This window comes from Lutra lutra, chromosome 10 (assembly GCF_902655055.1).
Source record: "Lutra lutra chromosome 10, mLutLut1.2, whole genome shotgun sequence".
NCBI lineage: Eukaryota > Metazoa > Chordata > Mammalia > Carnivora > Mustelidae > Lutra > Lutra lutra.
Window position 1 is genome coordinate 37,655,546 of NC_062287.1, and position 25,805 is coordinate 37,681,350.

At 38.5% G+C, this 25,805-nt stretch overlaps 1 protein-coding gene across 6 annotated transcripts in view; it reads left to right on the forward strand.

The window, feature by feature from the left end:
* MRE11 (MRE11 homolog, double strand break repair nuclease) overlaps positions 1-25,805 on the forward strand; it is an 83,124-nt gene that overhangs the window by 34,151 nt on the left and 23,168 nt on the right. For all 6 annotated transcript variants that reach the window (XM_047690892.1, XM_047690888.1, XM_047690891.1 and 3 more), the window contains 5 exons: positions 1,641-1,741; positions 2,957-3,130; positions 9,945-10,004; positions 19,122-19,341; positions 20,527-20,607. In XM_047690892.1, the coding sequence (XP_047546848.1) occupies positions 1,641-1,741; positions 2,957-3,130; positions 9,945-10,004; positions 19,122-19,341; positions 20,527-20,607 (636 nt within the window). The remainder of the gene's footprint in view (positions 1-1,640; positions 1,742-2,956; positions 3,131-9,944; positions 10,005-19,121; positions 19,342-20,526; positions 20,608-25,805) is intronic.

Consider the following 25,805-nt stretch of genomic DNA (forward strand, 5'->3'; position numbering starts at 1 on the left):
TTGGTTTAAACATAAATTGCTAAACAGAAACAACAACCCTTTCACATGTTTCATTGAAAGCATTTTTTGTTACTTCAGCCAGCTCTACTTCTCAAATACCTGTGTGATATTGTACAAATTACATAAGCTCTCTGATGTTTGATCTTGTCTGTGAAATCAGGATAATGACTGAGCCTGCCTCATAGAGTCATAGTGAGGATTAGATGATACGATATGTGTAAATAGTCTAAACATAGTGTCCAGCATCGTAAAATGTAGTGATCATACTTAGGAAGCTGTGTTAATTCTACTGTCTTGGAGGTTTTTTTTTTTGTTTTTGTTTTTTTTTAAACCATCTTGAGATTTGAAAAAGACTTCTGCTCACTAGCCTTCAGGCACTTTGCAAGAAGCACACTGAATGTCGTGCCTCTTTACCCTCCAGGCCACATATTTTTCCCTCTGACTCAAGTACTTTTTTCTTTTCCCTGTGTTGCTTACTGAGTCTTATTTATTCTGCAGTTTTAATTCAAATGATAGCTGCATCTGATACGTGCACATTATTTTCAGTCTTCTCTGAGAAGAACCAGCGTATTTCTTCTTCGTGTGTCATACTCTCTGTTTTTACCTCTCGGAGCATTTGCCACCTTTATTTTCATAACGTGCCCTTAATGGCAGGGATCCTGTCTTTTTTCACTATTTGTGTTTTCATGACCAACATCCGCTAGACAGTTAATACTTGTTTTCCTGACAGAGGCTATGAGCAGAGTAAGTCCTGGACCCTCTGCTTCTTGGCTTCCTACCAGTACTCTGGATTCTTTACCTGCTATTTTTAAGGCAGCTCTCCTTGCTTAGGAATGCAGCAAAAGTGCTGTAAGCAGACATCCCATTTGTCTCACAGAGGAACATATTTAAGGGCTGAGATTTAATTAAATGAATAATTTCTGCAGTTTCATTAAGGACATTCTTTTTTTTTTTTTTTCTTTAAAGATTTTATTTATTTATTTGACAGAGAGAAATCACAAGTAGGCAGAGAGGCAGGCAGAGAGAGAGGAGGAAGCAGGCTCCCCGCTGAACAGAAAGCCCGATGTGGGGCTCGAACCCAGGACCTGGGATCATGGCCTGAGCCGAAGGCAGCGGCTTAACCCACTGAGCCACCCAGGCGCCCCACATTAAGGACATTCTTAAGTGAAACTGGCTTTCTTTGTTTTGCTTGGAGCCGTGTGGTTGTGGTGGTCAGTGTTGTACGATTCCAAGCCACTGCCTTGACTTGCAATAAGGAACCCACAATTGCTTTTTTTTATCATCAGGGCAAATGGCAACATAGCGGAACAGGTAAATAGCATCTTGGTGTCGTTACAAAAGGAGTTTTGTCCCTGGACATTCCCTGAAATGGTCTCGGATATCAAGTCTAAAGATCACCCTTTGAGAATAGCTTTAGGAGACATAAGACTTGCAGATAGGTAGAGAAATACACATTTTGAGGAAGACTGCAGCTGCTGGCAGTAATGCCATGTTTTTGCCTCAAAATTTACCATGTTGAGCAAGCTGATCCTTAACCAAGTCTGGCCTTAACTCCTGTACTGAGCCAAACTTGCCATGAATTTGGGCACTTTCACGCTGTCCCAGAAGCTACTGTTTCTTCACGGGCTTTTTTTTTCTAGGAGAAGAGATCAACTTTGAGAATCTCAATACAAAACCTTCAGAAGGAACAACCCTAAGAGTAGAAGACCTTGTCAGACAGTATTTTCAGACTGCAGAGAAGGTAATTTCTTTATTACAGCCTACATGTTGAAGAATGGCTCTCTGAGGATAACCGACTTTAATTCGGGATATGTATAATGATACTTGCAACAAAAGGGATCTTCACGATGTGTCCATGAACTAAGTGGGAAAACAAGGAATTACATTCACTTCTGGTTACTCTTCATCAAGAAGAATCAGTGCTTAATTATGGTATTATTTTGGCTGTTATTTTTGTTATTTTTGGTTTTGCTCTTCCTTTTTATCTCTGCTACATGTTTCTGAATCCAGGATTTATTTCTCTTGCGTCTAGATGTAATTTCAGAATTAAAGACAGCACAGGATGGTGAAGCTACTTTCATTGTCATGAGTTTATGCACCTTTAAGATCTGGTTCTGTTAATTGCCTGTTGCTGCTGAAACAGATTTCCACAAACATAATTATTGAAAATAAAACACATTTGTTATCTTACAGTTCTGTAGGTCGGAAATCTGACACCAATCTCACTGGCCTAAAATCCAGGTTTCAGCAGGGTTGTGTTCCTTTTTGGAGACTCGAGGGGCAAATCCACTGCCTGTCTTTTCTAGTTTCTAGAGGTGTCCATGTTTCTTGGGCGACAGCCTTCTCCTTCCGCCTCCAAAGCGAGCAATGTTACATTTCTCTGGCCATTTTCCCCCAGTCAGATCTCCCTCTAACTTCTCCTTCATCCTCCCTCTTCCACTTTTAAGGATGCTTGTGATTATGCTGGGTCCACCTGCCTAGTACCTGGCAATCTGCTGATTGTATAGCCAGCTGATTAGCAACCTTAATTCCATCTGTAACCAGCCATAGTTTTCCTTTGCTGTGTGACATATTCACAGCCCAGACATTAGGATGTGGATGTCTTTAAGGGGCCATTACTCTGCCCACTACACTGATTAAGCTAATCTCTTAATCATCAGCTACCGTTTCAGGACTCTACATCCCAACCACTCAGGCCTCTGCTTTCCCACCTGTCTTAACCACTACTCTTGTTTCTTATTTGTACTTGGCTTTTTCTGGCCCATAAAATTTATTAGTAGGCTTACTTATTGTCCATTGTTTTGTTTTTTGATTTGTTTTCCCTTCAGCAGCTAGATAATTTTTTCATCTTTTTCCCCTGGTAACATTATACTCTAATTTTCTAGCTTGTATAGAATTATTTGGTAAGGAATAGATACTGATTTTCTGCATCCATTGATTTGTACCTCTTTTACAGAATGTTCAGCTCTCACTTCTAACAGAGAGGGGAATGGGTGAAGCAGTACAAGAATTTGTGGACAAGGAAGAAAAAGATGCCATAGAAGAATTAGTGAAATACCAGTTGGAAAAAACACAGCGATTTCTTAAAGAGCGTCATATTGATGCCCTAGAAGAGAAAATCGATGAAGAGGTAACAATTCGGGGTGGAGAAATCTAATTAGACACTTTCTCCTTTAGAGTAGCCCTGACTTTTCTTTCTATTAAACCACCATTTAGCCTCTTTGATTTGTTTCGTTTCCTCGTCTATAAAATTGAGCTTGTGAAATGAGGATTAAAGTGGAAAAGGTCTAGAACAGAATCATGGTTGAAATCCATTAAATGTTAGCTTTGTTCTCCATAGATAGTATCTTCTCCTGAAGATCATGAAAATGCTTTAAAATAAACTTTACAGGTTCAGGATGAAAACTTCTGTTCTTTTCAATTTTTTAGTAAGTTTTGTTTGAGATTTGGTATTTCATTTAGAAATTCAGATTGACCTCTGAGCATAAAAGCAGTGGAAAGATCAGAGGAGAAGCTTTTTAGGTTTGACTGCACAGAAATTGTAAATGCTTGCATGTCAGATTATCAAAAACCAAAATGTATTATCATGGGAAAAATACTTGTATGTGGGCAGAAGAAAGGTTGATAGTCACAATATTAAAGTACCTTAGTAAATGTTAAGAAAAGTAGTAAACATTTCAGTAGAAACAATGAACAAAGACATGAATAAGTGGTTCACAAAAGAAATGAAAGTGGTAATAAGCATGTGAAAATGATATTCAGAGGAACTGAGATGTATTTTTTATTTGTCAGAGTGACAGCAGTTTGAGAAGAAGTATTTAGTATGCTGCTGGTGGGAGTATCAAACTTGAGCTGCTGCATTGAAAGGCAGTTTGTCAGGGCATATCAAAAGGCTTAAGATTTGTTGTTTAACTCAGCCCTTTCCCAAGACAACAGTGAGGTAGAAATTTGTGTATGCAGTAATTTATCTAAGTGTGGTCTGCGGTGGGAAAATTTGAAAACTTTTGTTGAAGTAAATGTGGGTACATACATACTAGATGCTTTGCAGCCATTAAAAATTACACTTTTGAAGAATGTAGATTTAAAACTATATACACTGTGATTCCAGGGATTTTTATTTTATATGCAAGTGTGTGTGTATGTGTGAAGAATGAAAGAAAATATTCCAAACATTATCATTGGTTATATATATATATCATTGGTTATATATAATGAGATTATAGGGGATCATTTTTCTGTATCCTCTGGATTCCCTTTAAGCAGAACGAAACATTATTTTTAAAACTTATTCCCTTTGACTTTGATTTTAGTGCTTTTAGTTAGTCAACGTGGTTCTCTTAAAGCCTTGAGATGTTGTTGTGCAACTAATAATATTCCATGCCAAGTATGCTGGGTATATGGGGTTCATAAATTTTTAGCAGGAATGCATTTCTCCACTAAATACAGATATAAAATATGACTTCCCACTCAAATGTAAATATAAAACTACGGAACTCCTAGGGGATAACATAGGAGAAAATCTATGGCAGTGACTTTTTAGATGCGACACCAAAGGTATGGTCTGTCAAAGAAGGAATTGATAAGCTGGAATTTATCAAAATGAGAAACTGCTCAGTGAAAGACAATGTCAGAAGAATGAGAAGACAAGCAACAGACTTGAAGGAAAATATTTGTAAAAGACACATCTGGTAAAGGACTTTTATCCAAAAAATACAAAGAACTCTTAAAACTCAGCAATAAGAGGCATTTGGGTGGCTCAGTTGGTTTGTGTCCAACGCTTGGTTTCCAGTTAAACCTTGTGTCAGGCTCCACGCTCAGTGCACAGTCGGCTTGTCCTTCTCCCTCTCCTCCTCCTTCCTCTATCTCTCTCAAATTAAAAAAAAATCTTTTAAAACAAAACAAAACAAAATTCAGCAATAAGAAAACAGGCAACCTGATGTAAAAACATTCTAAACACCTCAACAGACATCTCACCAAAGATGTACAAATGGCAAGTAAGCATATGAAAACAAGCTCTATAACATATCTCATCAGCAGATTAACAATGGAATATACCACTATGAACCTATTAGAATGGCCAAAATCTGGAACACCGACAACGCCAAATGCTGGTGAGGATGTGGACAGCAGGAACACTCACACATTGCTGGTGGAAATGCAGAATGGTACGGTCACTTCGGAAGACAGTTTGGCAGCTTCCTAAACAACTTAATATACTCTTAGCATATGATCCAGCAGTCGTGCTCCTTTGTATCTCCCCAAAGATGTTGAAAGCTTATGTTCACATAAAAACCTGCACACAGGTGTATATAGCAGCTTTATTCATAATTGCTAAAACTTGAAAGCAACCAAGATGTCCTTCAGTAGGTGATTGGTAAGTAAATTGTGAAACACCCAGACAAGGAAACATTATTTAGGCCAAGAAGAAAGGAACTGTCAATCCATGGAGTCACGGAGAAAGCTTAAATGCATTTTACTAAGTGGAAAAAGCCAGTCTGCAGAGGATTGTATGATTTCAACCATACAACATCATCAAGTATACAGTCATACAAACTATAGGATTTCAACTATATGATGTTCTGAAAAAACAAGCCAAACTGTAGAGACAAGAAGAAGATCAGAGGTCGTAGGGTTGAGTGAGGAGCAAGGGAAGGGATGAGTAGGTGTGCAGAGGAGTTTCAGGGCAGTGAAACTGCTCTGTACGATACTCTGATTTAGGTGGATATAGGTCATTCTTTTTCCAGACTCATAGCACACCAAGAGTGAACCAGAATATAAACTAGATTTGGGGGGAGCTTGGCTGGCCCCATCAGTGGAACATGCAACTCTTGATCTCGGGGTTGTAAGTTTGAACCCCATGCTGGGTGTAGAGAGTACTTAAAAATAAAATCTTAAAGCAACAACAACAAATGTTGGACTTTGGATGGTTATGATGTGGCAGTGTAGGTTCATCATTTATAACAAATGTGCCAATTCTGGTGGAGGGAGGTTGATAATAGGGGAATCTATGTATGTGTGGCGCTGGAGGGCTGTATGGGAAATCTCAGTACCTCCTCAGTTTTTTTGTGAAGCTAAAATTCTTAAAAAACAAAACCAAACAAAAAAAACCCACAGACAAACACAAAAGCAAGTAACTTGAGCGTGCCTACCTGGAGTGCTATCACAACTCCTGAGAGGGTCCATGAGGGATGGGGGGATGTAGCTAAGAGCTCAGCTCTTTTGGACTCTGGACCAAATTTCCTGTGTCCAAAATCAAAGCTCTTACTACCCATGTAATTATCAGTGAGCGTTTTAGCCTCTCTACCTCTATTCCTCATCTATAAAATGGGGATAATAATAAAAAACTTCTTCAAAATCGTTGTGAGGATCCAAAGAACGCATGTAAAGTCCCAGGACACTACCAGCACATGGTATCTACTTGGTGTTTTCACTCTGACTCCTTTCTTCGAGTGACTTAGCACTTTTGGTATGATATTTACTGCCTAGAGCACAATTAACATACTATGCCACTTTTAAAAATAATTTTATCCCCTCTACCAAATCATAACAAACATACCGTCATTTCTCCTTAGACAACAAAAAAAGCCCTCTTTACTCCCATTTCCCTTTAACTACTATTCATTTTCTTTGTCTTTTACAGCAGAATTGCTTCAGAATTCTGTGTTTTTGTTGCCCTGATTTTTCTCTCTCCCTTTTCCCTTACACCCATCATCCGGGGTTTTGACCCATCATTCCAGTGAAGCTGCTCACATGGAAGTCACCAGTGACCTCCATTGCTAAATCCACTGTCAGTTCATCTTAAATCTCCCTTGAACTCTTCTTGACATGTTTTTTTCTTTGGCTTTAGAACCGCATGCTCTTCTGCTTTTCTTTCTCTTCACGGTGCATATTCTCAGTTTCTCTTCTTGTCTTCTCACATCTCTCCTGCCTCTGAAATTGGGAGTCCCCAGAATTCAGTCCTTGGAGCCCTTCTTTAGCTCCGTATTCCTTTTGTAATCTCATCCAGCTGCCTGGACTTAAATTCTGTCTGTTTGGTGGTGATTTTCAAAAGTCCTAGCCCAGATGCCTTCTCAGCTCAAGATTTCTGCAGTCAGCAGCTTGCTAGATGTTTCTACTTGGATGTTTAATAGATGCCTCAAACCAGTAATATTCCCAGTCTGAATTGCTAACTTTCAGCCTTGCTCTCTGTGTAGATACTCTTTATGCCCCCTGTATCCTGACTAGAAGTCCTTTTGGCATTACTCAGAATACATACAGAATCTGACTATTCACGTCTTCATCACTACCAGTGGTCCATCACATTGCCATTTCTCACTTAGATTATTCCTAAGATTTTTTTTTTTTTTTTTTTTTTTTTTGACAGAGAAAGAGATCATAAGTAGGCAGAGAGGCAGGCGGGTGGGGGGGAAAGCAGGCTCCCTGCCGAGCAGAGAGCCCAATGTGGGGCTCGATCCAAGGACCCTGGAATCATGACCTGAGCCGAAGTCCGAGGCTTTAACCCACTGAGCCACCCAGGCGCCCATCATTTAGATTATTTTGATAGCTTCCAAACTCCTCTCCCTTTTTCTAACTGTGCCCCTCTTCTACCCCCCATTCTGTTCTCAATTCAGCTGTCAGTGATACTAACATATTTCAGATCAACTCCTGCCTTTAAAAAAAAGTCCTTATAGGTTGGTTTTTTTTTTTTTGCAAGACCCTATTCAGTCTGGCTTTCTGTTACTTTCTTAACCTTCATAGCCACAGCAACCTCCTTGCTATTTCTTAACATACTATACATTCTGCCCCAGTGCCTTTTTTAAAAAAGATTTTGTTTATTTATTTAGGGCAGCGTGAGAGGCAGAAGGAGAAGGAAAGAATCTTAAGCAGGCTCCGAGCTGAACACGGAGCCCAATGTGGGGCTCGATCTCACCACCCTGAGATCATGACCTGAGTCGAAATCAAGAGTCGGAAACTTAATTGGCTGAGCCACACAGGCACCCCTCCCTTAGTGCCCTTATGCACAATTTTTCCTTTGATTAGAATATTCTTTCCTAGTTATGCAAGATTGATTCCCTTTGCTCATAAATTGCCTTCTCAGTGAGACCTTGCATGATCATTCTATTCAGATGTGACTTCTCGTTGGTATTCCTCACCCTCTTCCTGGTTTATTTCTCCCTGCATATTTATTGTCTTTTTTTTAATTGTTCCTTTTTTTTTTTAAGGTTTTATTTATTTGACAGAGATAGAGAGAGAGCAGGAAGGGGGAGGAGAGGGAGAAGCAGGCTGCCCACTGAGCAGGGATCCCCACATGGGGCTTGATCCCAGGACCCTGAGATCATGACCTGAGCTGAAGGCAGACACTTAACCAACTGAGCCACCCAGGCACCCTGCATACTTACTGTCTTTTGCAAAGTGTTCACAAGTTCGAATATTTGAAGAACTCAAGACTCTACTGAGCATACTCACTGAGATTTTCATTTAAAGGCAAAAGATATGACGCGTCAAGAAAAAAAGTATGGGCAGGCATTAGAGACCTGTAAGAAGCCAGGCATAAGCTCTCATGTCCTCATTTGCACACAGGTATCCCTGGATTGAACACACCAAGATTTGTGAGGAAATTCCCAGGGGATCTTTTTACGCCCTTCTGGTCTCATAATCAAACCATGCTTCTAACTGGTTATGCAGGTTGAAAACCATCAGAAACAAACATCAGTAAATAAAGGGTTCCCCAGAGATGACAGCGCTTTCTTAGTCTAGCTGTAAATTAACTCAGTCTGACCCGCCATCTAAAACACAATTGATTTTTGTTTATTGGCTGCATAGGCAGACAGACACACAAACCTAAACTCCATGGGGGCAGAATTTGTAACTATTTTGTTCATTGTTGGATTTTCAGTTCCTACAGTAGTGTTTGGCAGTAAAGTGTTTGTACAGTAGTGTTTGCTCAGCAAAGAGGTGCTACGTATATTATTAAACAAATAGAACTTTTCCCTAAATACATTACTATAAGAGCCTGTAGGGCAGGAATTTTTAAAAAAAGAATCTTTCTAGTTTCCCTTTTGGCTCCAGGACCATTATCAGCAAACAGTAAACCAGTTGACTTGATAAAATGATTTTCAGAGGCCCGCCCACTTCAGATACTATTTTTTTAAAGGTTTATTTATTTTCATGCACATAGGAGTCGGGGAGAGGCAGAGAAAGGGAGAAAGAGAATCTCCAGCAGATTCCCCACTGAGTGCAGAGCCCTATGTGGGCTCTATCTCATGACCCTGAGAATGAAATCTTATCATTCACAACAACATGGTTGGAGCTAGAGTATATATTATACTAAGCAAAACAAGTTAGAGAAAGACAAATACTGTTGATTTCATGCATGGAATTAAACAGAAACAGATGAGCATATGGGAAGAAAAAAAAAAGAGGGAAGCAAGCCATAAGAGACTCTGAACTATAGAGAACAAACTGAAGCATGATGGGGAGGTGGTTGGGGATTGGGCTAGATGTTGATGGGAATTAAGGAGGACGCTTGCTATGATGAGAACTCTCGGTATTATATGTAAGTGATGAATCACTAAATTTTTCTGAGACCAAGATTATACTATATGTTAACTAGCTAGAATTTAAATGAAAATTTGAAACAAAAAATTCCCGTTTTTAGGTCTGATGGAAAGCATTTCTTTTTTTTTTTTTTTAAGATTTTATTTATTTATTTGACAGAGAGAGATCACAAGTAGGCAGAGAAGCAGGCAGAGAGAGAGAGGAGGAAGCAGGCTCCCTGCTGAGCAGAAAGCCCGATGTGGGGCTCGAACCCAGGACCTGGGATCATGACCTGAGCCAAAGGCAGCGGCTTAACCCACTGAGCCACCCAGGCGCCCCGGAAAGCATTTCTTAATCAGTCATAGCCTGTTGTTTTATATTTCCATGATAGGACTAAACAACATTTTTGATTTACTGTTTTAACACAGGTACGCCGTTTCAGAGAAAGCAGACAAGAAGACACTAATGAAGAAGATGAAGTTCGAGAGGTAATTTCTTATATAAATTACTGTCCTTCTGTGTTGGTTTGTTAAGCTAGAGTGACTAGTAGATTTATGTAGAATAGTCCATGGGACCTTGCTTTGTAGATAGGCCTGAGCAGGGATTGGCTGAGGATAGCTTCCTGTGATTTATACCAGTGTAGCCTACCAGTATTCAGCTTCCCAATATTCCCATTCTGTCCTTTTGCTCTTGTCTAAAATGTACTTAATTATGTGTTTTCGGGGGGCAGGGAGGATGAGCACAAATGACAAGAGTCCTTAGCAATCAAAATAATACATAATTGCTTTCAGAGCATCTTACTAGCATAAGAGGAAATCTTGCCCTACTAAACTGATACTATTTTGGGCAAAAAGGAAGAAACATGTGTTTTGCTAGCAATATTACCATAGATAAATATACAGCATCCACTGGGCTTTCAAAATTGTTGTAGTGAGCTTGATCACCATCAATGCTGGTCTTTCTCAACTTCTCTACAGTTTGGGAACTTTTTTTTTTTTTTTAGTTTTTTTTTTAGTTTTTTTTGTTTTTTTTTTTTTTAAATTTATTTGAGAGAGAGAGAGAATGAGAGAGAGAGAGCATGAGAAAAGGAAGGGTCAGAGGCACCTGGGTGGCTCAGTGGGTTAAAGCCTTTGCCTTTGGCTCAGGTCATGATCTCAAGTTCCTGGGATCAAGCCCCACATTGAGCTCTCTGCTTAGCAGGGAGACTGCTTCTCCTCTCTCTCTGCCTGCCTCTCTGCCTACTTGTGATCTCTGTCTGTCTAATAAATAAATAAAATCTTAAAAAAAAAAAAAAAAGAAAAGAAAAGTAAGGGTCAGAGGGAGAAGCAGACTCTTTGTTGAGCAGGGAGCCCAATGCAAGAACCGATCCCGGGACTCCAGGATCATGACACGAGCCCAGTTTAGGAACTTCTGGCTAGCCACCATTTTTGCTGAACCTTCAGGCCTCTGTCTGGCGCTTGGTGAATTCATGGTTGAAATGCATTTTTCTATTTTCTGATTATCCTTAGTATTTTATGATTGCTATCTACTATTTAAAGGTTATCTCATAACTAATTTACTGTTGGGATTTTTGTCTTCACTGCTTTCATTTGTATCTGTTATAGCCTAGCAGTTCTACTTGGCATTAGCAATACAGATATGAAAAACATGTGGTTCGTGTCCACTAGAGACTCTTGGTTTAGTAGGTGAGGCAGACATATATAGAAAGAAAATGCTAAACCCTAGCATAACCTAAAGAGTCACCCTTGCTGAGTTAATACAGCAGTCCTGCTAGTCCATTGTCATTTTCCTAAGTATTTCAGAACTGCCCCTGACACGTGGTGAATTACAAAGAGCCAAAGCACTTGACACATCCCTCAAATTAACTTTTATAACCTTCACTCTTTTCTCTGCTGCAAGCAAAAAAGAGTAAGACACCCTTCTCCTCCCTCCCCCTGGATCACCACCCTTTAAATATTTTTTACTTTATTTTAAACATGCTTTTTAGGTAAAAGTCAATACCTGGGACACTAAAACAGAAAAGAACCCTGCCTACAGAGAATGGGACTCTCAGTTTACTCCTTTTTCCTCTGAACTCTCTTCCAAAGGAATCTGTTCAGTGGTTTATCTACTGATGACCACCAGGTAATACCACAGCCTTTAATGTGAGGCAGTTTTAGATCCTGACAGAGGAAAAATCACGTACCAAATAATTCTTCAGTACCATCTCTAAAGGCCATGAGACAGACTTTTTTCTTTCTTTTTTAAGTAAAATTGCCAAATCTGTATGTGATTTACTTCATCATCCATGATACCATACAGACTATTTAGGATTTTAGCCTGATCCAATAATGCACCTTATCTGGAATGTTAAGGATTAGGAATGGCATTTTGGGTATTATTTTTTTTCTTTTCTCTGTCTTATTACAAAAGTTAGGTGCCATGTACTTACTGTGGGGAAGTCACCCCCCCCAAATAATTATGTCCCAGTTCGTTAGAATACTTAGAAATTAACTCAGTTAATAACCTTCTTTAGAGAGGATATGGGAGGATCATCTTAGTGTCTAGTTTTGTGCCAGGTTTCTTCCCTTTGTACAATTTACACTGTTTTCATCATGTAATATGGGGAATTTTGCAACATTAACTAACATTACTAACAGTAGTGCCAGTATTGACTACAGTTTTCTTCCTAGCTCCTTCCTCCCTTTCATTAATAGCCTTCAGTACTTGATTATAGAACTAAGAGCTCTCACCATCCACAGAATTTCACACTCCGCATTCCCGATGTCAGACTCATTCCCCTACATCGATGTCATGGAAAAAGCAGAACACATTACCTACTTGGTTTTACTCATTACTGTTTTAAAGGGGAAAGGGCAAATGGTATTCATTAAATTTTCATTTATTGAATTTTTTCTAGATGTGTCATGTGCACAATTTCAGTTTCCATCTTACGAATGACACTGAGAGCACAGTAAAGGTTACGCGTTGGGGTGGAGTTGGAACCTATTTCTACCTTCAAGTCTAGGCTTTTCTACTATACCATGTCCTCCTATCAGAACTTTATATTATAACAACATTCATACAATGCATAGCCAATGAGTGGCTAAAAATGTGAAATTTCTGACAGTTTTTGATATGCAGAACATCAAAAATTACTGTCCCTCAGAAGTGTAGATGCAACTGCTGTACCATTTACAAGATGGTTTGGGGGAGCTAAGAGGAGGAAGCTAGAGATTAGGGATCCCTTACCACATTTATGTTTGTATTCGTCTTACCAAGCATCCTTCAAGTAGAAAAGAGTTTGCCAAATAGCAAGAATGAATACTAGAAGAAAGAAATGACTCCTGGTCCTTGGATCATTTAAACTTAACTCACCATTTCAATTTAATAAATTACAGAAATATTTCTTTGCATGGCCTTTGTGTTTGGAGTCCCTAAGCTGTTTTTCATTAGTCTTTTAAAGAATTTGGTGAATATTTTATAAAAGGAAGGTAGTAGAGGACATGACAAACTGCATTTGGGAGTTTTTCAGAAAAAAAGCACTTTTAGGTTTAGATTTTTCAGCTACATTTTAAGACGTTAGTAGGTAATCGGGGTTTCCTAGGTAATTTGTCAGCTTGCCATAGGATGTTATAAATGGTCTTTATTCTTAGCATACTATTTAGGACTTGTAATGGAATTTGAGACTTTCCCAATCTATAACTCCAAGCCATGTAGAATCATTTAGCTCAGAACATGAATCCTAGTACTGGGTTTAAATTATTTAAACAAACAGACAAAAGCATTAGTCCTTCCAAGAGGCTTTAAAGCCTCTTGTTCCACACTGAAAAGCTCTAAGTAATTTCTTTAACTGTAAGGTCACGTTTAAATAAAAGGCCAAGCAGTAAATATTTGGGGCTTTGCAGGCCATATGTGGTCTTTGTCACGTATTCTTGTCTGTGTATATGGTTGGTTGTTTTTTCTTTGTTGTTTTTTTGTTTTTGTTTTTGTTTTTTTTGTTTTTTTGTTTTTGTTTTTTAAGATTTTATTTATTTGACAGAGAGAGATCACAAGTAGGCAGAGAGGCAGGCAGAGAGAGAGAGGAAGGGAAGCAGGCTTCCTGCTGAGCAGAGAGCCCGATGCAGGGCTCGATCCCAGGACCCTGGGATCATGACCTGAGCCGAAGGCAGAGGCTTAACCCACTGAGCCACCCAGGCGCCCCTTGTTTTTGTTTTTAAACAGTCCTTTAAAAATGTGAAATCTGTTCTTCGTCTGACTCATAGTCCATAGTTTACCCACCCTCTGGTTTCGTGTGTTCTACCTGAATTTGAGGCAGGGTTGATACCCTCTTTCAAACTGTAATACCAAGCACTGTCAACGAAGCGAAAAGGCACACCCAGGAATGGGAGAAAATACTTGCAAATCATGTATTTGGTAAATGATTAATATTTAGAACATTAAAAAAATTCCTAAAACTCAGTCACAGCAAAAAGTGGATGATGGACTTGAACAGACATTTCTGCAGAGACAATAAAGAGGTGACCAATACGCATATGAGAGGATGCTCAGCGTCACTAGTGAAATGGAAATCTAAACCAGACGCTTCACGTTTATTAAGATGACTATTACAAAAAAAGAAAATAGTGTTGCCAAGAATATGGAGAAATTGCAAGCCTCGTGCATTGCTGGTGGGAATAATAAAAGAATCTGTGGAAAATAGTAGGATGATTCCTCCATAAATTAAAAAGAGAATTATGTGACCTAGCAGTTACACTTGTAAGTATTTACCTGAAGGAATTGAAAGCAAGGACCAGATGTTTGTACACCCATGTGCATAGCATTCACAATAACCAAAAGGTGATAGCAATTAAAATGGCCATCAAAAGGTGTGCAGATATACAGAAGGTGGTGTATATGTGCGATGATGGACTTTTGCTTAGCCTTAAGAGGAATGAAGTTCCGATAACGCTACAATATGGACAGACCTTGGAAACATGCTGAGCGAAGTAAGACAAGTGCATGGATGAGTATTATATGATTCCACTTAAATGAGATCCTTAGAGTAGTCAGTCGTATGAACAAAATATAGAATAGTGGTAATGAGGGGAAGGGAGGGGTTAAGGAACAGGAAGTTATTTTTTAACAGGTATGGAGTGTCCATTTCAGTTTGAAATGACGAGAAAGGTCGTGAGGGGGATGATGGTGATGTTGCACAACAGGGTGAATGTGCTTAATGCCGCTGAACTGTACACTTCAGAATGGTTAAGGTGCTCAATTTTATGATATGTATATTTTGTCACAATTAAAACAAAACAAAACAGAGGTGTACTACCAGGATAGGAGTTTTCGAATCTCACAAAAAAGCATATGGAATCATTGTCCTACCAGTGGCTCTAGATCTGCATTTACAGTGGCTCTGAACCTACACTCCTGAGGTCAATTAGAATTCCACTGCTAATTCTTGGAGGTAACATACTTAATATTTATCCGTAAACTCCAGAATCTGTTGCACAGAAAAGTGGAGTTAAAATATTTGAATGTAATGTTAAATGATAAAATGAAGGTATGGTATTTAGACAAAGGAAAGGTAAAAATTTAGAAATTTTTAATAAAATTTGGAAATGAGGATGGGTAATCCATTCCAAAAAATAATCACAGAAGGACACAGGCATCTTACAGTTTTGTTAGATACTGCCATATCCCTCCGGAGATGTGACACCCAGTTTGCATTCTACCCAGTATTTGGGAGTGCTTGTTTCCCCACATCCTTGTCATCGTGATGTATCATGACATCTTTTGATCTTTATAAATCCAGAGGGTGGGGGCACCTGGGTGGCTCAGTGGGTTAAAGCCTCTGCCTTCCGCTCGGGTCATGATCCCAGGGTGCTGTGATCGAGCCCTACATCGGGCTCTCTGCCCAGAGGGAAGCCTGCTTTCCCCTCTCTCTCTCTCTCTCTCTCTCTGCCTACTTGTGATCTCTGTCTGTAAAATGAATAAATTAAAAAAAAAAATCCAGAGGGTGAGGAAATTGTTTCTTACTATTGTTTTAACCCCTGCTACTTTTGTTACTAGTGACTCAGCGATTTTTATGTTTCTAAACCATTTATATTTACATGAAACACCTGGTCATGTTCTTTGCCCAGAAATTTTTGTTGGGTTTGGGTTTTGTGCCGAGGACAGTGGTCTCTCTGTAAGAACACTCACAGGAAAGTGCATGGACTCTGTGGGGGGGAAAGGTAGCATATTTTAGGGTATTTGTTGTGTAAAAGAAGGATTTTGGGGTTTGTTCACATCCAGAATGGGTGATGAAGTAAGGGCCTTTTTGACATCTGTGGAGATAAGCGTGTGGGATTTTTTCCTCCTCCTTTCTATTTGGTGAGTTATATTAAAACATACTCTATTAGTGCCCCATTCTTGTTACCACTTTGTGAACCTTCTGGTAACAGGTATCCTGGTTTTTCCATATGTTCCTGTATTCCCTTTGCTTTAATATTCATAAGTAAGATACTGTAATCATCTTTTTGGGCCTGCAGCCTTTTGTCAGTTTTTCAGTACCGTGTTATGCTGGCTTTGTACAAAGAAATTGGGAGCTTGCTTTCTTTATGCTCTGGTACTATGGAAATAGCAGTGGCATTATCTGTTCTTTGAAGATTTGATAGAATACCTGTGAAACTTGCTGGTTGTGGTTCCTTTTCCGGGGGTGGTGTTCCTTTAACAATTTTCTTACATATTCTTTGATATTATTATTATTAGTCTGTTGAAACTGTGTGTCTGTTGTTGGATATGTTTGGGTCATTTATTATCCAAATTACTTAGATTGAAGAGTTTTTGTCAAGATTCTTTTAATTTTCCCTCAATCTTTTTTCCCCTCGATTCTGATTTTTAATGGTGTAGATTTGTCTTTCTTTCCCTTTTTATTAAGTTAGTGATTTTTATCAATGTGGCTTTGTACCAGAGGATCACTTCTTAAATTTATTAATTTGAATGGATTTTTAGTTAAGATTTGTTTATTTATGATTGTATCTTTATTAATTTCTCATAATTTCCTTTGGATGGGCTTTATTTGTCCTAACTTTTGAATATCAAAGCTATTTATTTTCATTCATTCTTTTTTAATAGGCTGTAGGCTTTCTTTATAAACACTGCTTTATTTCATATATTCCAGTCTACAGTATTTTTATTGTTTTCTAGATTTTCTAGTATTTTATTATTTTCCGGAGTTCTCAATTTTATTTTTGTGATTCGGAGGCAGGTGTTTTTGTTTTATTATCATTAATTTCTTATTTGATTCATGGCAATTAGACTATATAAATACCCTTACTATTTAGAACTTAGTTGATATTTTTGTTAGTACCCCATGATACATGAAACGTTTCATGAGGTCTTGGAAAGAAGTCTATATTTTCAGAATAGAGAGTTCAACATACATCAGTTAGATCTATCTTATTAATCATATAATTTAGGTCTCCTTTTTCTCTTTAAATGTAGTTTTAAAAAAGTAAAGCTGGTTCTTGTTTTTTGTTTTTTTTTATGTTCTGTGTTACTGCAAACACTAACCTCGTGAACACTAACCCATATTGCTCCTAGGGGAAATAGAGGAGTGGGTTCCTGCCAACTACTGGTTACAGCGTTTTTATCCGCTGATCAGTACATAACCTTTTTCTTGTTTCTTTCTGTTTTAATGTATATTGTTGAGTCATTAATATTGAACTTAGAGCCAGCAACCCTGTAATCATACCTGAATGAAGCTTATCTCACACATGTATTTCATTTGTAAGGCGCATCACAGCCTTCTTGCACTTGAGAGTACTAGACAGCACTTCAGCGACACTGAATCACCAACCAAAAGCCCAGAAATGTGAAAACCTTGACACTAAATATGCCACAGAATCCTTGTTTAAAGTGTCAGCTGAAACAACAAGACTGAGTGTCCAGTGTTCTTCATCTGGGAACATGTGTGTCAGGAGACTCAGAATTTTCCCCACTCTGCACAGGTCCACAGATGACTGTAAAAGTATCAGGAATATTGTTCTGGGGGTTACAAATAAGTTTTAGCAAGTAGGTGATTTACAATTATAGAATCTGGGAATAATGAGGATTGACCATCCTTCATCTGGGACAAGAAAAATGAGTTGAAATCTTTTTCTGCCATTTTTTTCTTTGTATTTTTTGTTGTTCCCTGAAGTTTTTTTCTTTTTACACAGTAATGCCATACAGCCCTTTCTGCCATGATTTAGCTGTTATTTCCTTTAAGCTGAGATCATCATCATGCAGCTGGATTATCTCCCACCTCCCGCTTCCCTCCTACTTCTACCCTACGTGTTTTGTTCTCATCTCCTGATTTAGCCCTGCCTCTCTTCACTTCATGGTACCACAGAGAGCTCAGAAATACTCTCCGCACCTGTTCTTAGACCCAGAATTTTTTATTCAAGCAAGAGAGACTATAGTTATGGTCCCTTAGAATATATAGATCAATTTTAGAGACCTTTATACTGCCTAAGACTCTTCTCTACCTTGTTCCTTAGGTCAGTCTTCATTATATTCGTTAACTCCTCAGAGATTTTGTATTTTGAAGTTGGAGCTATTTTCTGATTTTATTGAGAATGTATTATGTCTCATTTCTATTCTCACAACATTTTGATTGGTTTAAGGGAGAACCTCAGGGAAACATTACCTTTATTTTATTTTTAATCAGAAAATCTGTACTCATTTCAGAGTTAAAATATTTCATTAAATCTCAAACTTGTCTTTTCTGGGCAGTTTCTTATCAAATTAAAATTTGTGGCATATTCTTGGTCTTAAGCTTTTATTCTTTTCCAGGCCTTCAGTTGTTATATTCTACTTAATTTTTTTTATCTTGCCTTTTTTTTTTTTTTTTTTTTAAGATTTTATATAGTTACTTATCTGAGAGTGCGAGGTTGCGGGAAGGAGCAGAAAGAAAGGGACAAGCAAACTCCAAACTGAGTGCAGAGCCTGGTGCGGGGCTTGATCTCACTACCCTGAGATCACGACCTGAGCTGAAATCGAGAGTCGGACGTTTAACCAACTGAGCCACCCAGGATCCCCTCTTTTTTTACATTTTTATTCTTAATTCTACTTAATTTTTGTGAGAGATTATTGCTCATAATTTTCTGATTCCAAAGTAATATTTTGAAAATCTATATTGTAGAGAATTTATGATTTGTGAATTAAGAAGAAAACAAGAGCACTGTAAAATTTTGTCACCTAGAGATAACAGCCATTTTTTGTAAGAATTTTTCTTGTTATTTATTAAGAGCCCGTTGTACAGAGTAGCTCAGGTGATGACAGTCTCTTACAAATGGTGATGTTGAATTAGGGGCAATTGCCAATATTCTAACCAGTTCTAAAAGTTTTGATTCTGTGAAATTTTACATTCTCAGTACACCTTTTCAAAAGGTCTCATTTTACAAATAAGTATGGCACACTGATCTGACAAATCGTAGGAATTGAATTTGATAGATGGGGAAGGAGAGTTTCTCCTGCTTGGCATTTTTATAGCATGATTAGTGAGAAATAATAGTGCAGATAGTTTGACAATATTAAATGTTATCTGAGTAACCAGATTAATGACTTAGGATGCTGCATTTTCTACTAATGTGTATTTTCTCCTCTTTCCCTCTCAGGCTATGACAAGGGCCAGAGCCCTCAGATCTCAGTCTGAGGATGCTGCTTCCGCCTTTAGTGCTGAGGACCTTATGAGTATAGATTTGGCAGAACAGATGGCTGATGACTCTGATGAGGACATCGCAGCAGCAGCCAATAGAGGAAGAGGCCGAGGAAGAGGCCGACGAGGAGGAAGAGGGCAGAATTCAGTCTTGAGAGGAGGGTCTCAGAGAGGAAGAGGTCAGCACTGAGTACTGGCTTGCCCACGCATTCACACTTGGCAATTGAATGGGACGCACGTGATTGTATTCTTGTCGTCAGAATTAAGTTATGCAATCTTCTAAAAGTTTGGGTTTTTTTGTTTTGTTTTGTTTTTGTTTTTAAAGATTTTATTTATTTATTTGATAGACAGAAATCACAAGTAGGCAGAGAGGCAGGCGCACAGAGAGAGAGAGGGAGAAGCAGGCTCCCCGCTGAGCAGAGAGCCCGATGTGGGGCTCGATCCCAGGACCCTGAGATCATGACCTGAGCCGAAGGCAGAGGCTTTAACCCACTGAGCCACCAAGGCGCCCCTAAAAGTTTGTTTTTATAATGCATAAAGTCAGTCTTTAATATAGTTCTGACATATATGTTTACTTAAATAAATTTTAATGGTCACGTGCACATAATGATTTAATGTCTCTTAACGCTTTTTTTTTAAGAACTTCACTACATTCCTCACACAGTACTTTTTGGGTACTCTCACAGGTATAAAGTAATAGGCAAATATGAGCTGCTAAGGAAAATGGCTGCTTAATGACCATTGGCAGCAGGAAGAAACTCCAGGTCATAAACATTATTATTTTTGTTACTATCATGAGATACAAATGTCCACATTTTTATAAAGTGTCTTCATAAAATATGTTCAAAAAGAAAGCTACCCTAAAACAATATGATATCTTCAAGCAGTCATTAACATTAATTGCCATAATTATATTTAACGTGGGACTGTTGTCCTTGGATAATCCAAATAATAGAAAATTGGTCATCCAGTGACTTCCTGGTATATTGTATAAATTTATTTCTAGGAATATTTTCAGTTGTTTTTATTAAATATTTATCCATAGGAATTTTAAGCTGGTCAAATAGTACTTAAAAGTTAAAAATTTCCAGAGAAAGAGATCCTCATCCTCTAGTGATAGTTCATTTTCATTATCCTTAAGTTTACAAAATGTTTCCTTATATTTTGATTGGAAGAGTATGAACCAAATGTGGTGTAAGTATAGTTTTTGAAAATTGAGTAGACCATGTGTTTCTTGTTATATGTCTTTGACTTTTTATATAAGCTATGTTTTGACGTAACTTTATGTACATTTCATTTGGCACTGTCTTAAACCTTGATTCCTGATAGAATTGTATAGTGACTGCTCATTATTCTAACACTAGGCATTGGTCTAGAGACTTCTACTCGAAGCAGAAGTTCAAAGACGATTATGTCAACATCTAGAAATATGTCTATTGTAGATGGTGAGTACGGATTGCAAATGATTATCTAGTAGTTATTTATAAATTTCAAATAGGAAGACCTAGGAAATCCTCATTGGGAAACCTCATTGATTTCTGTTGCCGTTGTTGTAGAGTCAAAAGTGTTATTAGGATTACGAGATAAATCATTCCTTAAAAGGTCTTTGCCATTCATCAGAGCTATTGAAGAGGGTGAGCCTTAAAAATTATTTTCTGTAGTCCCTTACTTTAGACAAATTTGTTTATTTCCTTTCTTATAGAGGGATCATGAAGATAGAAAAGTGAGTCAGTTGGTCAGTATGTTACCAATGATCAAGAGAGAAACATTTGTTTTCTTGAGTGTAAGAAATGTTTTCTTACACTCAAGCCCCATGCTGGGCTCCACACTGGGCATGAAGCCTAGTTGAAAAAAAAATAATAGTTTTTACTCTGATTATTTATTTATTTATTTATTTATTTATTTATTTTTTAAAGATTTTATTTATTTATTTGACAGAGAGAGATCACAAGTAGACAGAGAGGCAGGCAGAGAGAGAGAGGGAAGCAGGCTCCCCGCTGAGCAGAGATCCCGATGTGGGACTCGATCCCAGGACCCTGAGATCATGACCTGAGCCGAAGGCAGCAGCTTAACCCACTGAGCCACCCAGGCGCCCCAAAAATTATTTTCTGTAGTCCCTTACTTTAGACAAATTTGTTTATTTCCTTTCTTATAGAGGGATCATGAAGATAGAAAAGTGAGTCAGTTGGTCAGTATGTCACCAATGATCAAGAGAGAAACATTTGTTTTCTTGAGTGTAAGAAATGTTTTCTTACACTCAAGCCCCATGCTGGGCTCCACACTGGGCATGAAGCCTAGTTGAAAAAAAATAATAGTTTTTACTCTGATTATTTAGTCCTTGAGGAGAGCCAGCTGAGTTTTTGTATCTTTCTTTGTTTTGTTTTTAGATTTTATTTATTTGACAGAGATCACAAGTAGGCAGAGAGGCAGGCAGAGAGAGAGGGGAGGCAGGCTCCCTACTGAGCAGAGAGCCCGATGCGGGGCTTGACCTGAGTGGAAGGCAGAGACTTTAACCCACTGAGCCACCCAGGTGCCCCTGAGATTCTTATATTGATTTCAAAAGCATGTTGTCTTTTAGGGAAAGGCATCTGAAGAGGTACTCTTCCGTTCTTGGTAGGAGTAAGGTAAAAGCAGAGAAGGGGGAAAATAGGCAGCATAGAAATGATCTAGGCAGAGTTCAACATGGAAAAGCCATGTGACTTTGACTATGTCACTCAGACTCCAAAGTTTATTTTCCTTATAGACTCTACATAATAGGTTATTCTGAAGGTGAAAGGTAGAGTCTGGTACACAGTAGATCTGTATAAAATGTTCATTTAAAAAAAAAAAAAGAAACAGGGAGATAGAAATACGAAGTGAAAATAATGCGTACACTTCCAAGTCAAGTCACCAGAAGTTGGTTAGCATGTGACACTAAGGCATACCCATCTTGACCTTAACCCAAACTGCCTTTTTTTGTCCTGGCTTAACTGTTTTATGTGAAGCTTTCCTTGGCACCAGTGGGCAGAATTAATCACTGAGAGTGAATCTTTGGACTTCAGTTTTGTTGTTGAGAAATGAGCTATTGGTTAAGCTTGCCTTTTTTTTCCCTTGGAAGTAGTCTTTTTTTTCTTCCAGCTGGCTGTCTTTGGTATTCTGAAGTTTCACTGATGAATCTAAATAGGAGATTCTTTTTTATAGGGCTTCATGAAATTATGAATTGGTGTCTTTCATGGCTCCTAGAAAATCCTTTCACTTTAGATAATACCTCTGTGCTCTTTTTCTCCTTCCTTCAGAGTCTTCAGAAGTTAAATAAATCTAAGAATCACTCTGTCCTCCCATGACTATTAATCTCTTGTATTTTCCCTTGCTTTATCTTCCTGCGCTATATTGATCTTCCAATTCACCCATCTGTTGTTTTTGTTTTTGTTTTCTTAAGTAAACTCTGACCCCAACATGGGGTTCAAACCCCTGACCTGAAGATAAGAAGTTGCTTGTTCTGTAGACTGAGCCGAGCAACCCCCATGCCCATCTATTCTTCAAACTGTCCTTTGAAGTTTTTATTTTGTTGTATTTGATGTGGGTAGAAATTCTACTTAGTTCTTTTGAAATACACTGTGTGATTTTAAAAATTCCCTCCAGATGTTTTTAAGCCTGTCTGTAATTTTTTTGTACACATAGTAAAGATATTTGTTCTGTATTCTGTGTCTAATAACCCAGTGTCTGAATGCCTTTGGCTTCTTTTTATTGTCCATTACTGATTTCTGTTTCTGCTTGTTCTCATTTACGATGACTTGTTTCCTTGTATGTATTGTTATCTGTTGTCCCTAAGAAATGATCAGCAGGAGTAATTTGAGATCAGAGATGAAGTTAAGTTCCCCCAGAGTTGATTCATATTTGTTTCTCCAGGCTTCTAGAGGCACCACAAGTCTTAGGCCACATTAAACTACATTTAAAGTTGTGACTTGAGGTTCAACCAGCTAATAATGTACTTGCAAAATCCTGTTTTTACATATGCTTCTCTCCTTAACCATTGTGGTCCCAGCTTAAGGTAGGGAGGACATGCATCAGGTCCCCTCCCCCCACCAATCTTGATCAGGCCTTGACAGTTCTCCCTACAGAACTGTCAAAACCAGTGTGAACATTTGTCCAGATTAGCAGGTCCCCAGAGAAAAGGATTCTGCTTGCCTCTCTGAGTTGGAGCTTTTCTTCTGTTTTGGCCCGTTAATTCTTTATGTGACCAGGAACTCAGTGCCATTAGAAAATTTTTATGTGTTTGATGAAGCAATTTGTGTTGCTTTGAGCATCAGTGTTTGTCTGAAAACCTAGCTCACATTAACAAATACAGAGGTTTTTATCTTTATTTTCTTTCTTCAAAACTCAGGTGGCTGCCTCCTATGCATCTAGAACTTTATATCTCATAGGGTTTTTGTGAGCATTTTTTTTTTCCAGTTTCTACCCTTGGCTCCTTTCAGAACTACTATGCCTGTGAGACTTGTAACAGATACTCTCTCCTGAGCTCTGCTCTGTTACCCATTGATAATGTGGAAGAAAGCTTCTGTTTGTATAGAGAAGACAGAAGACCAGTTACAGTGCTTTAAAATGTTCACAAATAATCCTTTTTTTTTTTTTAAGATTTTATTTATTTATTTGAGAGGGAAAGAGAGAGAATGAGAGGAGAGATGTCAGAGGGAGAAACAGACTCCCTGCTGAGCAGGGAGCGCAGTGTGGGACTTGATCCCCAAACTCCAGGATCATGACCTGAGCCGAAGGCAGTCGCTCAACCAATTGAGCCACCCAGGTGCCCCCACAAATAATCCTTTTTTTTTTAAAGTAATAATACTCATTTGTAAAAGGTAAGCCAAATTAATATGAAACTTAAGATTTCCTGAATTATGTTGAGGAAAAAAATCTATTTGTTATGCCTTTTGCAGCAGATGGTATGGTTAAGAACCTGAGCTTTGGAGTCAGACCTGGTGTGAGTGGGCCAGCAATTCACCAGCTGGATCCATGCCCATAAACCAGGGGAGCATCAGCAGAATGAGGTCAGAGTCATTCTTCTTCATCATGGTGTCCATAGTGCCTGGCTGGCATAGATGCTCATTAAATGCTTGAGAATGAATGAATAAAAGTTACTTAGAGATTGGATAGCATAAAGGTTAAAAACATGGTTCTAAAGTCAGCCATTGGTTTGACTTGACTCCTTAATTTACTAGCTATGTGTCCTTTTAGGCTTTTCATCTTCAGTGTCCTCGTCTCTAAGTAGGCTGATGATTGCATTTATCCCATTGGGGTTTTTTTGAGGATTAATGAGAAAATACATGTGGACTATTTGGCATAGTATATATACATGTTAAGCCCCAGGAGGCGTAAACTGCTTCTTTCTATTCTATAAGCTTCAAATCCTTAGCTGTAAAATTGGCAGCATAGTACTGACTCTGTATACAGAGTCATAGCAAGTATCAGTTGAACTCATGGGTATACATTACTTAGCACAGGATTTAGTAAGAATCCAAAAAATGATTGCTATTAGTATTAGTGGCAGTGGTGCCTGGGTGGCTCAGGGTCCTGGGATCGAGCCCCACATAGGGCTCTCTGCTCATCATGGAGCCTGCTTCCCCACGCCTGCTTCTCTGCCTACTTGTGATCTCTCTCTCTCTCTCTCTGTCAAATAAATAAATAAATAAAAATCTTTAAAAGCAGAAACTTCCAAACCCCTGTTGTAAATGGAGGCATGAAGAGAGCTGTAACAGTATGATTCTATTATTAACAAGCCCTGTGGAGTGTAGAGATTTATTATTGTACTGGAATTTTATTGGAAACGGTAGATATTACACTTCAGCCAGCAGCAGTTGTAAATAAAGAGTTGACAGCCCCAGTTTTTCCCTTGAAGTTTGTCTGCAGAGGGTGGTGACCGAGTGAGTGGTGGCTCTGAAGGCTCTGTGATTCCATGTAGTTTACTGTCATGGCGGCCGCTAGCTACGTTATCAGAGTACCTGCTCCTTCTAGTCTCTTGGCAGAACTACTTCCATTAATCACCTCTTCTTATCTTTGCAACGATTTTCTGCATGAATTTTGATTAACACTATTTTATGATGTAAGAAAGACATTAGGGTTCAAAGCTGACGGCCAAGAAGAAATTCTTGAGACATCTTTGGTGCAAAGAGATGGTTTGTTTTTTTTTTTTTAAAGCACAGGGACAGGACTTGGGCAGAAAGAGCTGTGCTGAGTTCATGAGGAGTGGCCCATTTTATACTTTCAGGTTGGGAGGGGGTTGGGGATAGCGTAAGCCTCCCAGGTATTTTGGAAACAAGGTTTCCAGGATCCTGAGGGGGTTAACTATTGTTAGGAAAGGTAATTTTATTATTGTTTAGTAAAAACTCTGTCATGAGACCCTTCAAATATATATGGGTGGGTCCTGTACTTAAGGGATGATTGTCCACATGTATTTTGGGGATAGAGATAAAGCAAGTTTCCAAAGGAATTTTTATGTGTTAAAGTAGACTTAGGGGGTCCTGGAGTTGGGCTAAGATTACCCTTTGCCCTGAGCAGAGTATCAACTTCAAGGTAGTTGAGTCCCTAGAGGAATGTCACTCTTCTGTTTCAAGGACTTGCCAGTGGGCTGTAGGTAGTATGGAAATTCAGTAATTTTTCTTCTGCCTTT